General features: G+C 48.3%; 1 protein-coding gene across 2 annotated transcripts in view; it reads right to left on the reverse strand.

Moving 5' to 3' along the window:
* The window catches only part of STK32B (serine/threonine kinase 32B), a gene marked incomplete at its 3' end in the record, with an annotated part of 355,734 nt that overhangs the window by 12,213 nt on the left and 329,456 nt on the right, over positions 1-14,065 (reverse strand). For both annotated transcript variants that reach the window (XM_082629843.1, XM_082629842.1), the window contains 4 exons: positions 11,060-11,176; positions 8,807-8,932; positions 6,024-6,155; positions 3,904-3,968 (listed from right to left, as the gene is read on the reverse strand). In XM_082629843.1, coding sequence (XP_082485969.1) covers positions 3,904-3,968; positions 6,024-6,155; positions 8,807-8,932; positions 11,060-11,176 — 440 coding nt within the window. The remainder of the gene's footprint in view (positions 1-3,903; positions 3,969-6,023; positions 6,156-8,806; positions 8,933-11,059; positions 11,177-14,065) is intronic.

Below are 14,065 nucleotides of genomic sequence, written 5' to 3' on the forward strand. Positions count from 1 at the left end.
GCTCTGTTAGTCTCCAAATAATGATAAAGACCTTCGCTGACATATTCCTGGCACCCACCCATCATAAATCAGATAAGGCCTTGACTTAGGAATGCAATCCCCGTCTCCAAGCACTTACCCCCATACCCTAGGTTAACTACAAAATTGTGATGGTCCCTCGGAGGTGTGGAGTGCAGCTGCCAATGCCTCCAGATTGCCACATGCCCCATCCAATCCACATGTAAGTAACCCACAATAAACTTCACAACTGTACTTTATGGAGCTGCCTGCCTCGTTGTTTGGTCTCAAGATACCTTCTCAGTTCGTTGGGCACTTTTCATTTCCTCTGTCCTCGGAGACAGTTTTAGATGGGGAATTCTCATGACTCAGTCCAGAACCAACTGGAGGATGCACGGTTTGGGCACACTGGTCTCCTGCAGAAATTCTCATCAGAACAACTGGAATAACATATTACAGTGCAGATCCCCAGGCCCATTCTCTCAGCTTCTGATTCAGAAGTATGCCGTATTGGTTTCCTGGGTGCGGGGCTGGGGAGCTGTAACACGGTACCTCCAGCTGGGTGGCTTATAGTAACAGAAATGTACTATCTCACAGTCTGGAGGCCAGAAGTCTGAAATTAAGGTGTTGGCAGGGTTTGTTCCTTCTGGGGGCTTTGAGGGAGAATCTGTTCCAGGCCCCTCTCCTGGCTTCTGTTGGCTGTGGGCCATCCTTGGCTTTCCTAGGTTTGCACATGGATCACTCCAATCCCTGATGCCATTTTCACACAGTCTTCTCCCTGTGTCTGTGTCTCTTTTCTTATTAGGACACCAGTCATATTGGATTAAGGGTCCCCTGCTCCAGTGTGACCACATCTCAACTAATTATATCTGCAACAACCCTATTTCCAAATAAGGTCGCATTCTAAGGTCCTAGTGGCTAGAACTTCAGCATATCTTTTTTGGGGGGGGACACAGTTCAACCTGTAACAGATGCAGCAATTCTAAATGCTAACAACCCCCCGGGAGATTCCGACATGAACCCCTGTGACTATGGCACTTCCTTCTGGTTCTTCTTTACAGAGCCTTCTGCAGAGACAAGGCCTGTAACAACCGTACATGGAGCAGGACCAGTCTGTTGCACTTTGACGGCCGGGTGTGCAGAGAATGAAAGGAAACAGAACTGCTGAAGGGAGGCAGCAAGGGGCAGCATGGTCCCAGCGGAGCATGAAGGGAAGCCTGGCTCGGCGTCTTGGCGTCCCCTACTGTCACCCCACTGGCCACATGTCTGAGGTCGGAAAGAAGGTACTTAATTTTCCAGCTACTCAAATGCCAACACAGCAGGTGCTTCAAAAACAGGATTGCAGAAAGAAGTGCAGGATGAATAGCGCCGACTTTTTTTTCTTGGTTTAAAAGGAAATCTCTCACTTTGGGGCAGATCATGCCTCATGAATTGACTTCTCACAGGCACTTTTGTAGATGAGAAACTGCAGCAGAGAGGGTTATGGGTAGATGCAATGTGGCTCCCTTCCCATGTACACTGTGGAGCAGGGATGGGGTTTGACATGGAGGGGTCGACGTGATGCTCAGACAGCATCCAGACACCAAGCCGTCCACCTGGATAGTTTTATAGGGTGGGCGGGGAGGGGCTGGGGGAAAGGCACTGCTCCCAGCACACCTGCTCTGATAGGTAGCCTATAGCCTCAGAGCCACGGGGGAGCACCTGAGGTGAACAGAGAGGCAGGGATGAAAGAGCAGGAACCTCGGTGAAACCCATGCACGTCTCCCCTTACGGGCCATCTTCTTTCCTGCCTCCTGCTTTTGCGTATGCTGGTCCTTGACCCCACAGCCTCCATCTGGAAAATGACTTCCACCCTCTCTCTGTTAACAGTGCCAGCCTCACTTCAAATCCGTGACCACAACTCTCAAAGGGGTTCTCAGCACGGCTGGGCGATCCTACTACATTTCTCTATCCATTCACTTGTCCATGTGAGAAAGAACACCTAATTGGTCGAAGCCACTAAATAGTTAGATTTCTGCTAAAAGCAGCCAGATGCAACCCCTAAACAACACAAGGAGGGATATCCCATGTTCATTTTCTTTTAATGGGAAACAACTTGGATTCTTCGGATTCTAGATTGAAGCATCTTCTGGCACGCAGCACCATATGCAATGTGATTGCTCTCCGCTCGGGTCCGTCACCCCTCTGCCTTTTCACAGGCTCACATTTGCCATCCAGGCACTCTCTGAGGACCCTTCAGACATGCCTGAACTGATAAAGGACCCGAGGCAAGGTTGCCTGGAGGCCACCATCACTTTGATCCAAAGTGCCCAAGCTGGTTTGAGCGGAAGTTCCCAGGACTGGGTGTCTACCACTGGGAGGGGACCATGAGCCTCAGAGCAGACAGGACCACAGGGAAACTGTGATGAGCTCTGAAACCGCTCACCAGGTCAGCCCCCGCCTGTCCCAAGTCTGACGTGCTGTGTTGCAGAGGCACTTCCCGTTCTGCTGGGAGCAAGGACGTAGTCCCGCAGTGGGTGAGGCTTGCTGCCCAGCTTGGTGTGTGTGTCTGGGCTAACCTGGGCATCCACCAGCCCTAGAGCTTTAGCTGACCAGGATAAATGACAGGCTGCAGTCTCCTTCACCTCCCCCAGTGCCCACTGGGAATGGGGCCCTGCCCTACCCACCGACCCAAACAACTCTGCCCCGGGGCCCTCACCTCGTGCTGCTCCACCCTCCGTGCACGCTTAGGGAATACAAACTTCTTCAACAGCCAGTGGTCCCTGTGTCTGCCATGCTGTCTCGTTCTCTGTGCCTTGTCCTCACTCCTGGAACTCCGCGCCTTGCCCTCCTCGCCCGTCAGGACTCAGCCGGGCATGGTGCCTCCAGAAGCTTCCCTGACACCCAGGCTGAGGCTGGCACCTGCTGTCGGAGCCACGCCTGGGCTGCCGTTTTCCATATCATGCATCCCCACTGTTGCTGTCACCTGCTATAAGCTGAAAATGGTGGAACACTGGTGAACGCCTAAGGGCCAAGCTGGCATGTGTCCATCTGGCCCTCCTGGAGGTAGGGAAGCGTATCCCATCATCTCCGCAAGCTCAAGGCCTAGTTGAGTGTTGGCCAAATGGGGCTGATGTGCTGTCAGTCCTGTCTACAGGGTTTCAGCTCCTGCTGCATGAGCCCATGGCTGCCCAAGCCGCTGCTCTGACTCATCAGGCACAGGCGGATGAACCCCCAGATAGTAATGTCAGCTGGGACCAAGCCTGAGCCTCTGCTTCCTTGGCTGCTGTAAGGGCGGTCATGCGGCCAGACCCCAGCTTTGCCCCTCCCAACTCAGCATCATCCTATCTCCTGCCAGCCCATGACGCTGGGGTCCTAGCACAGTCCACACCACCTCACCCCATCAAATAATAACAAGAACAATAACAATAATAGTAATCCTTTTCATGAGTACTCCTACCATGCCAGGTATTGTATCAACAGCCTCATTTAACCTTACCACAAACACACTGCAAGGGAGTCATTTCCTCTTTGTCATTGCTGAAAATGAGGCTCAGTGACGTCAAGTGACTTGCCTTAGGTCACTCTGGCAGCAGAAGAGCCAGGACTTGATCCCGGGCAATTTTGCTCCAGAGCTCGGGCACGTAACCACCTGTAGGCCTGCCCCTCTGCACCAGCATCCTGTGTGCCAGGTTGGTCCTCCTGTGGCCACCCCACTTCACATAAACACCCTGAGGCCCAGAGAGGTGAAGTTAGTGTCTTGCTCGGGCCACATGGCAGAGGCAGGATTAGAACAACGGGGTCCACCTGCTGCTTCCCTTCCAGCATCGTGGCTAGCTTCATGGGGGGCCAGGGACCCCGATTCCCCAAGGGATACTTTCTGCCCTTGGAAGGGCTCTGCCCAGCAGATGCTGGTGGTGGACTTACTTCTCTCTGTTGAATATGATGAATTCTTTCCGCACTGTCTCTAGGCATTGCTGGAGGTGTCCATTCTGTCAAAGAGTACAGAGAGGGGACTGTAAGTGATGAAGCATCATCCAGGGAGTGAGGACAAGCAGAGACTGATCTAAATGGGACCACGGATGCTTGGGGCTGGGGACAATCAAAGCAGCTGGAGCAGCCCTGATTGTAGTGGCGGCTGTGCCACCGGGGGTGGGGAGGGGGGCTGGCAGACAGAGATGCTTTTCTCCATTTTAAGCCATTAAATCCAAATTTAAAAGCCATGTTAAAACGGAATAGGAATTGAAAATCATGACCTTGGTTTCCTGATCACTTGAATGTTCGTTAGTCCTAATTAAGAAGCATGGTGCGGAGAGGGAGAAATTTAAGGCCATTGTGCAAAGGTGCTCATTCTCTTCAGGAACAGGTGCCAAGGACCATCCATCCCACGGATGGTCTGTAATACATGTCTCAGAGGCTGTCTGGATGCCGAATGCACACTGCATGCCTGTGCAGGAACCCCACACCCTTGTGTGCCCTCACGTACATACACCCAGCCCTTCCCAGGCCAACTTCTGCATTAGGCTGTGCAGGCACTGGCTTAGGCTTCACGATACTTTTAGGGGCTACAAAGGTGTTTTAATTTCTTTTCAAATAAGCTGAAAAAAAATGAATTTTTAAATTTGAAAGTTATATTCATCTTCCTACCAATGTAATCATGCATTACAATTTTTAATATATTTTGATGGAGGAAGGGGCAGTTGTGGGTTGAATTGTGTCCTCCAAAATGATACGTTGTGGAATGGATAAAGAAGGTTTGTATATATACAATGAAATACTACTCAGCCATGAAGAAAGAATGAAATAATGCCATTTGCAGCAACATGGATGGACCTGGAGATTATCATACTAAGTGAAGTAAGTCAGAAAGAGAAAGACAAATACTGTATGTTATCATTTACATGTGGAATCTAAAAGATGACACAAATGAACCTATCTACAAAGCTGAAATAGACTCACAGACATAGAGAACAGACCTGTGGTTGCCAAGGGGGAGGAGAGGGCGGGGGAGGGAAGGAGTGGGAGTTTGGGATGAGCAGATGCAAACTAGTATATATAGAATGGATAAGCAACAAGGTCCTATTGTATAGCACAGGGAACTATATTGAATACCCTGTGATAAACCATAATGGAAAAGAATATGAAAAAGAATGTATATATGTGTATAACTGAATCACTTTGCTGTACAGCAGAAATTAACACAACATTGTAAATCAACCATACTTCAATAAAAAATAAAAAAAAATTTAAAAAGATATGTTGAAGTCCTAACCCCCTGGACTGGTGAATGTGAGCTTATTTGGAAACAGGGTCTTTGTAGATGGAACTAGTTAAGCTGAAGTCATCCTGGAGCAGGGTGGGCTCTACATATAACGACGGGTGTCCCTAAAAGAGGGCCGTGTGAAGACACAGAGAGGAAAACGCCACGTGAAGACGGAGGGAGAGATGGGAGTGATGCAGCTGCAAGCCAAGGGATGTCAAGGGCTGCTGGCCACCGCCAGAAGCTGCAAGAGGCGAGGAGGGACCCTCCCTATAGCCTTTGGAGAGAGCAAAGCTCTGTCGATACCTGATTTTGAACTTCTGGCCTCTAGAATTGTGCGAACACGTTTCAGTTGTTTTAAGACACCAAGTGTGTGATACTTTGTGATGGCAGCCTAGAAAATTAATGCAGTGGCCCACAGAGTGTGGCCCTGGGTGCCTCCACAGTATAAAACCTTTGCAGAGGGTGTCGGGGGCTACTCAGAACAGCGCTGGTGTCGCTCAGCATCATTTCTTCTGCTCTTGCTCACAGATACAGAGGTTCCTGCACTAGGAACAGTGCTAATGTGAATGATGAGAGCACGGATATGTCCATCTCCAGTGATGCTTTCACAGGGTCCTGCTATGCAAGACCACGTGTTCGATGGAGGCATTTTATTGACTGCAAATGAACGTATTTGGTGGGGCAAAGTGACAAGGCCCCCATCTGGCTAAGAAGCAGCTCAATCGTATTCACTGGAGTATAGGATTCCTCTCTGCCTGGGGTCTGCTCCTGAGACAGCACTCACCAGAGGACAGCTCTCCTTCGTGCCATCTTTGGACCTGTTCTTTGCCAACCTCTTCTTCTTTTTGTGAAGTGGTTTGGATTCAAGAATCATTTCTTCAAGTTCAAATGTGGGATCACAGTTCAGCCTCCCTTTCTGAAAGGAAATGGAAAAGAAAACACAGTTTGTCTTTGTTCCGTGCCATTGAATTGTATTTTCATTCATTCATTCAATCAATCATTCATTCATTCAACAAGTAACAATGAACTACTCCTGTGGGATACATCAGCTACACTTTATTCCTGATAGTGAACAGTGACACATCCTCGCTGCACACGTCATTCATTTATCCCCATAATCCCGCCCACCTCGCACACCCCACTTATTAACATCCACAGGTTCCCTTGATCTCCTTACGTATGTTCATTTCGTGAGATTGAGTTCAGCTTTCCAAACTGTTCTTTTCACTTATTTTCTCATACTCTCCTTCTCATGTCATTACTACCTTTTCTATAAATATCATTTTGAACCATTCCATTTAAAAATACCATTTCTGGCCAGAATCTACCCAGTTCCCCATCCTAGCTCCCTGGTCTCCTGCAGCTAGAGCCAGCTGACCCTCAGGCCTGGCCCTGCCGTAGGCTGGGCTCCTGCCACTTTGGTCAGGAGTAATATCGGTCTCCCTGACTTATCCCAGGTGGCTCTTTTCCATCCTGAGACCCAGCCCAGTATGCTGGCCCTCTCAGGCAGCACAGTCTGGTGGTTATAACATCAATGGCTCTGAAGGTGCTCAGAAAAAACAACAACCCAGTTCTGCTGCTTTCTGACCTTGAACAAGTTTTTAACTTCTTTGGGACTCAGTTCATTATCTGTAAAGTCTGGATAAGCATTCCTCCCTCATGCAAGATTAAATAAGTTAATAAAGTTCTTCATGTAGGGCCAAGTGAGAAGTGAGTCCTTGAGTAGGTGTCCCTGTTCCTGATTGGATGGGGGCCAGGGAGGAGAGGGACCAGGCACAACCCCGGAGGCGGGCTGCCAGCCTTGCCACTGAGTCCTACAGCCTCATCTTTCACCTGCGTGTCTTTGAGGGAGACATATAACCTGTCTCTGCCTCAGTTTCCTCATCTGTATAAAATGCAGCAGGCTCAGTGGGTTGATGAGGATTAACTGAGATAGTGTTTGCAAATCTTCTAGAATGGGTCCTTCCTGATCCATGGCAGGCCTGTAATGACTGACCACTCCCCCTGCTGCCCTGCAGTCCCAGCCACCTCCCATGGGAGCCCCGGCCTTAAACCCCAACTTATAAGCGAGGGTCTTGCTACCTGCCATCAAACTTGCCTTGGCCAGGCTGCCTCACCCCTCGATGTCAGCCAGTGCCCTGCCATGGCCAGGCAGGAGGAGGAACCAGGGCTTTGCAGACAGAACTGGGGCAAGGCCTGGCTTTTCCACTCACTAGCAAGTCCCTCAACCTCTCTGGCCCTCAGTTTCCATAACTGTAAAATGAGGGTAAGTGCTCTGAGCTTGTGGGGTTGGGTTGACACAATGCAGGGAAAGCTCTTAGCCCAGTCCCTGCCACAGGGTGGGTACCAACAAATGCTAATCACAGTTATTATTATTATTGTTTTGTTGGTGGTCTGATGGGGAGCAGTAAGTACTACATTCTTTTCCCTTTCCCGTCTCGATCCTGGAGAGAGGTCCCAGCAGAACAGTCCCCACTGGGATTGTCTGTACTGACAGCTCTCCCCCACCTGCCCCTGCCGGGATCCTCACACCGCCAACTTCTATGGCTCCACTAATAGTCCCCTTTCCCTTGGTGGCACATCTGCCCGCCACCACTCTACCTCTCCCAGTGAGCAGGTCAGATTCCAGGACCAAGTCTTTCCTGGCCTGATTTATCTTTCTTTCCTCCCTCCCTCCCTCCCTCCCTCCCTCCCTTCCTTCCTTCCTTCCTTCCTTCCTTCAGTGGAGGCTCTGGATCCAGACTGCCTGAGGTCAAGCCCTGGCTTTGCCAATTTCTCACTGAGTAATTGTGGGCAGTTTGCTTAACCTGAGACTATTCACTTAAGCTGAGACTACTAACAGGGCCCCCTTCCCTATTGTGAAGCTTATATGACATAATGTACGTGAAGCTTTAGAACACGCTTAACCCTATTGGCTGTTATCGTTAACTGATCCATACTCATGTGACAAGCACATATCGAGGTCTTCTAGCAGCTTCTAGGGTCACCCATTGCTCTGGGATCTCTCTCAGGCGAAGGTCAGCCAACCCACCCTCTGAAGCTCTCGGGGGATGGCGGATGCACGCAACAGAACGTTATTGACCGCTAATGCAGACCTAGGCACCTGTCCAGTGGGGAACCAGGGAGGGTGAGATCCACTCCAGGTAAGGGGATGGAGAGGCTGGCTGGGAAAACGTCCCAGAGGAGGCAATGACTGCGTTTGCTCCTTATCCAGAAGGCAGTTACCAAGACCCTCCAGTGGACCACTTGCTGCGTTTTACGCTGAGTCTGGAAGGAGGGGTAGATTTCCAAGTGGACAAGAAAGGCATTCCTGGAAGAGGAAGCAGTGTGTTCACAGGTATGGAGCTAAGAAACAGTGTGGCCAGAGGGGACAACTGCAGGCATCTGTGTGTGGACCTCGGAAATCAGGTACAAATCCACCCTGAATCTCAGTGAAACATGATTCCTCTGGTGCTCAGGTGACCATGGCCAGCAGGGCCCCCACTGAACAGCTTCTGGCGTCTTCCTGCCCGCCCAGGTTGGGGACTCTGCACAGGGTGGGATGCTGTCGAACAGGACCTCACTCACATTGGGTACGAAGCCGGGCATCAGGGCCTTCTCCCACACCGCGTCCCAGTTCATGTCGGCCAAGTAGGGTGCGCTCTGGACGTCACCGAGGCTGGACAGGCGGCTCTTGGGGTCCTTGGTCAGGAGCTGCAGGCAAAGGGCAAATGTGCTCGCTTGGGCAGTGCACCCCACCGAGGTTTTTGGGGGAATCCGAAGGCGGAGTCTTGGGAAAATGAAGGTGACCCTGCTTTCTGCGTTCCATGAATGTCCTGCCCTGTTTGGGCTGCTGTGTTGGAAGCATCACCTACACTCATCTCCTTATAGCCAGGGAGGAACTGAGGGGTCAGGCTGCTGGAAGGTCATCCAGCAATGGGCTCTTTGGACAGGGACTAGATTTTCGCCCGCCGTGCTCCCCTTGGGAACTCACACCGTGTGACATGCCACCTCTCAATGAGGTCTGCAGAGGCTTCCAATTAAAAATAAAAAGAATTAGCCACCTTGATTTAGGACTTTCAGCTTGGTAATGGGATGCACAAAAGCATAATAAAATTTCTCCCTGGACAGCTATGAGGTGACCTCTGCAGTCTGATGGAATGACCTCATTTGTAGCCAAGGGGTCAAGTTTTAGCTTCCCTTCAAATGGAGTTTCTGCTAATAAGGGGTGATGCAGTAAAAGAAAAAAAAATAGCCGTACAACATTACCTTGCATCCAGAGGGGTTTTCAACTTTCAAAACAGTAGCTTATCTGGTGCAAGAACACTGAGGCTAAAACTGAAAGACGGGGCCCAGCCCTGGGAGGGCCACTCGGTAGCAGTGTGGCCCCGGCTGAGCTGCTGACTGTACTGTGCGTGTTTCCTCCTCCGGAAGCAGGAAGGATAATGGTAACTCTTCCACTTCTGGCTCATGATTCAGATGAGACCCAAAGGGGATGGATGAGGAACTGGGACACACCAAGGCAGGATGCCACACCCAGCTGCTGGCAGGTGGGAGCTGGAATCAGGACCCCCCCGCCCGTCGGCTCCCACCTGCCGCTGCAACAAGTGGGCTACAGTCACACCATGGGAGGGGCACCTGGCAGGGTCCCACCTGCTGATCACGGTGGCCTCTCTCTAGGAACTGTCCCCAAAATGACGGGTACAGATTTAAACAGAGATGCTGCTTCAATGCCCAGGGCAGGGCGGCGGTGGAGGGGGGTGGCCACCGTTTAGGGCAGCAGTTAGTTCTCTGACTCCGTGGGTGGGTGGGAAGTGGAGGTGTTGGCAGGTGGGTGGAGCTTCCAGGTGATTCCAATCAGCAGTTGGTTAAGGACCACTGACGTCTAAAACCCAGGGGGTGAATCTCCCCTAAAGCAATTTAACTAATGAGTAATTCCCTAAATCATCTACAGAGTTTGGAGGGAGTAAGAGCTGATATCTGGAGTTCAGAGAGCTTGGATTTAAATCCTCCTCTGCCTCGAACAGCCCTGTGGCAGTGAGTGAATGATCTGCTTTCCCAAGCCTCAGTTTTCCCATCTCTACTATGGGGGCACCAACACTACTCCTCTCACAGGGCATGTAAGGACTAAATGAGCAGAGCCCCCATATAACATTCCCCCAACCAGTGCTGGCTGCCGTCATCATAATTCCTTCATTAAAGGTGACTGGTGCTGACCACATGCAAGGCTCGACTCTGTGTCTTGGAGGATTCCGAGTGAGTGTCGCTGAATGCCAGCCTCAGAAGGAGGGCGCCACGACCCACTGCCCATGCTGAACTCGAGCTTATCAGAACAGAAACAACACGGCCCGCCCCACCATTTCTGAGTCAGCAGGTCTGGGGGTGGAGCCTGAGAATCCGTATTTCTAACAAGCTACCAGGGGATGCTGGTCCAGGAACCACCTTGGAGAACCACTGCTTTATTCCACTAGCAACAGTTCCCAGGAAAAGTCAGGAGACACCCAATGGCTTAAAGGTCAGTGAGTTAAAAGACGATTTGTAAAATGTTTAAAGAGCTATATGCATTAAATATTTCTAATTATTAGAAGCTTGTTGTGGAGTGAAAAGAGTCTGTGGGCTTTGTTGTCACAGACGTGACTACAAGCCACCCTGTCCAGCGGCTTTGTGATCTCGATGCGGGATGGTGAGAGTGCTTACGATGAGGGGTTAGAGCACCGCTGACTTTATTATTTCCACCACTGTCCCGCCATTCGTTTTCTCATTCCTTAATCTGCTGGTCTGTCTGTTACTGCACTGAGTGCCCAGCTCCCTGGCCAGGTGGGCTGGCAGCTGCCCCCTTACCTTCTTCAGCAGGGCGACCATGCCCTTGCACCACGTGGAGGAGTAGTGGACACGCTCCACCTTGAACATGTTGAGGATCTCATCGATGGGAGTGGCCGAGTGGATTTCATATGGCCTCTGCAACCAAAGGACAACAGGCGGCATCAGAGAGAGAGACCCCACGTGGTTAAAACAGACATAGAGAACAGACTTGTGGTTGCCAAGAGGGAGGGGGAGGGGGAGGGATGGAGTGGGAGTTTGGGGGGTTGGGATGCATTAGGAGATTGGGATTGACATATATACACTATTGATACCATGTATTAAACGGATAACTAATGAGAACCTACTGTATAGCACAGGGAACTCTACTCAGTGCTCTGTGGTGACCTAAATGGGAAGGAAATCCAAAAAAGAGGGGATATATATGTATGTATAGCTGATTCACTTTGCTGTACAGTAGAAACTAGCACAACATTGTAACGCAATTATACTCCAATAAAAATTTTTTAAAAATAATAAAATCAAATCAGCTCTGCGCCTTTAAGCTCCAGGCTCAGCCTTAATCTGTTTGCGTGGTTGTGGAGAAACTCAGGTCCTTTGACAAGAATACTGGCACATATAAAGATCTATATTCCATCTGCGTCAGGTAAAGAGTTCTACTGATGCTCGGTTCTCACTCATTGGCCTTAGGATGTCTTGACTCAGAAAACCAAGTGGTCTTTATAAGGTAAAATAATTACATGTTCTGCTGGTGAAAGTGATTTTGGCAGCAGGGCACTGGATATACTCATTATAGAGTGCAGGTGCATCTCTATTCCAGGAAACTCAGTTTACAAAAATTGCCAGTTTACCGAAAAATGGAAGAAACAGGAAAAGAACTGCAGTAGACCTGTTATTTTATTTTTTATTTTTTTTACGTCTTTATTGGAGTATAATTGCTTTACAATGGTGTGTTAGTTTCTGCTTTATAACAAAGTGAATCAGTTATACATATACATATGTTCCCATATCTCCTCCCTCTTGCATATCCCTCCCTCCCACCCTCTGCATCCCACCCCTCTAGGTGGTCACAAAGCACAGAGCTGGTCTGCCTATGCTGTGCGGCTGCTTCCCACTAGCTATCTATTTTATGTTTGGTAGTGTATATATGTCCATGTCACTCTCTCACTTTGTCACAGCTTACCCTTCCCCCTCCCCATATCCTCAAGTCCATTCTCTAGTAGGTCTGTGTCTTTATTCCCGTCTTACCCCTAGGTTCTTCATGACATTTTTTTTCTTGGATTCCATATATATATCTGTTAGCATACGGTATTTGTCTTTCTCTTTCTGACTTACTTCACTCTGTATGACAGACTCTAGGTCCATCCACCACACTACAAATAACTCAATTTCGTTTCTTTTTATGGCTAATATTCCATTGTATATATGTGCCACATCTTCTTTATCCATTCATCCGATGATGGACACTTAGGTTGTTTCCATCTCCTGGCTATTGTAAATAGAGCTGCAATGAACACTTTGGTACATGTCTCTTTTTGAATTATGGTTTTCTCAGGGTGTATGCCCAGTAGTGTGATTGCTGGGTCATAGGGTAGTTCTATTTGTAGTTTTTTAAGGAACCTCCGTACTGTTCTCCATAGTGGCTGTACCAGTTCACATTCCCACCAGCAGTGCAAGAGTGTTCCCTTTTCTACACACCCTCTCCAGCATTATTGTTTCTAGATATTTTGATGATGGTCATTCTGACCGGTGTGAGATGATATCTCATTGTAGTTTTGATTTGCATTTCTCTAATGATTAATGATGTTGAGCATTCTTTCATGTGTTTGTTGGCAATCTGTATATCTTCTTTGGAGAAATGTCTATTTAGGTCTTCTGTCCATTTTTGGATTGGGTTGTTTGTTTTTTGTTATTGAGCTGCATGAGCTGCTTGTAAATTTTGGAGATTAATCCTTTGTCGGTTGCTTCATTTGCAAATATTTTCTCCCATTCTGAGGGTTGTCTTTTGGTCTTGGTTATGGTTTCCTTTGCTGTGCAAAAGCTTTCAAGTTTCATTAGGTCCCATTTGTTTACTTTTGTTTTTATTTCCATTTCTCTAGGAGGTGGGTCAAAAAGGATCTTGCTGTGATTTATGTCATAGAGTGTTCTGCCTATGTTTTCCTCTAAGAGTTTGATAGTTTCTGGCCTTACATTTAGGTCTTTAATCCATTTTGAACTTATTTTTGTGTATGGTTTTAGGGAGTGTTCTAATCTCATACTTTTACATGTACCTGTCCAGTTTTCCCAGCACCACTTATTGAAGAGGCTGTCCTTTCTCCACTGTACATTCCTGCCTCCTTTATCAAAGATAAGGTGACCATATGTGCGTGGGTTTATCTCTGGGCTTTCTATCCTGTTCCATTGATCTATATTTCTGTTTTTCTGCCAGTACCATATTGCCTTGATTACTGTAGCTTTGTAGTATAGTCTGAAGTCAGGGAGCCTGATTCCTCCAGCTCCATTTTTCGTTCTCAAGATTGCTTTGGCTCTTCGGGGTCTTTTGTCTTTCCATACAAATTGTGAAATTTTTTGTTCTAGTTCTCTGAAAAATGCCAGTGGTAGTTTGATAGGGATTGCATTGAATCTGTAGATTGCTTTGGGTAGTAGAGTCATTTTCACAATATTGATTCTTCCAATCCAGGAGCATGGTATATCTCTCCATCTATTTGTATCATCTTTAATTTCTTTCATCAGTGTCTTATAATTTTCTGCACACAGGTCTTTTGTCTCCTTAGGTAGGTTTATTCCTAGATATTTTATTCTTTTTGTTGCAATGGTAAATGGGAGTGTTTTCTTGATTTCACTTTCAGATTTTTCATGATTAGTGTACAGAAATGCTAGAGATTTCTATGCATTAATTTTGTATCCTGCTACTTTACCAAATTCATTGATTAGCTCTAGTAGTTTTCTGGTAGCATCTTTAGGATTCTCTATGTACAGTATCATGTAATCTGCAAACAGTGACAGCTTTACTTCTTCTTTTCCCAT

Source organism: Mesoplodon mirus (genome assembly GCF_964341445.2).
Source record: "Mesoplodon mirus genome assembly, chromosome: 2".
Lineage (NCBI taxonomy): Eukaryota > Metazoa > Chordata > Mammalia > Artiodactyla > Ziphiidae > Mesoplodon > Mesoplodon mirus.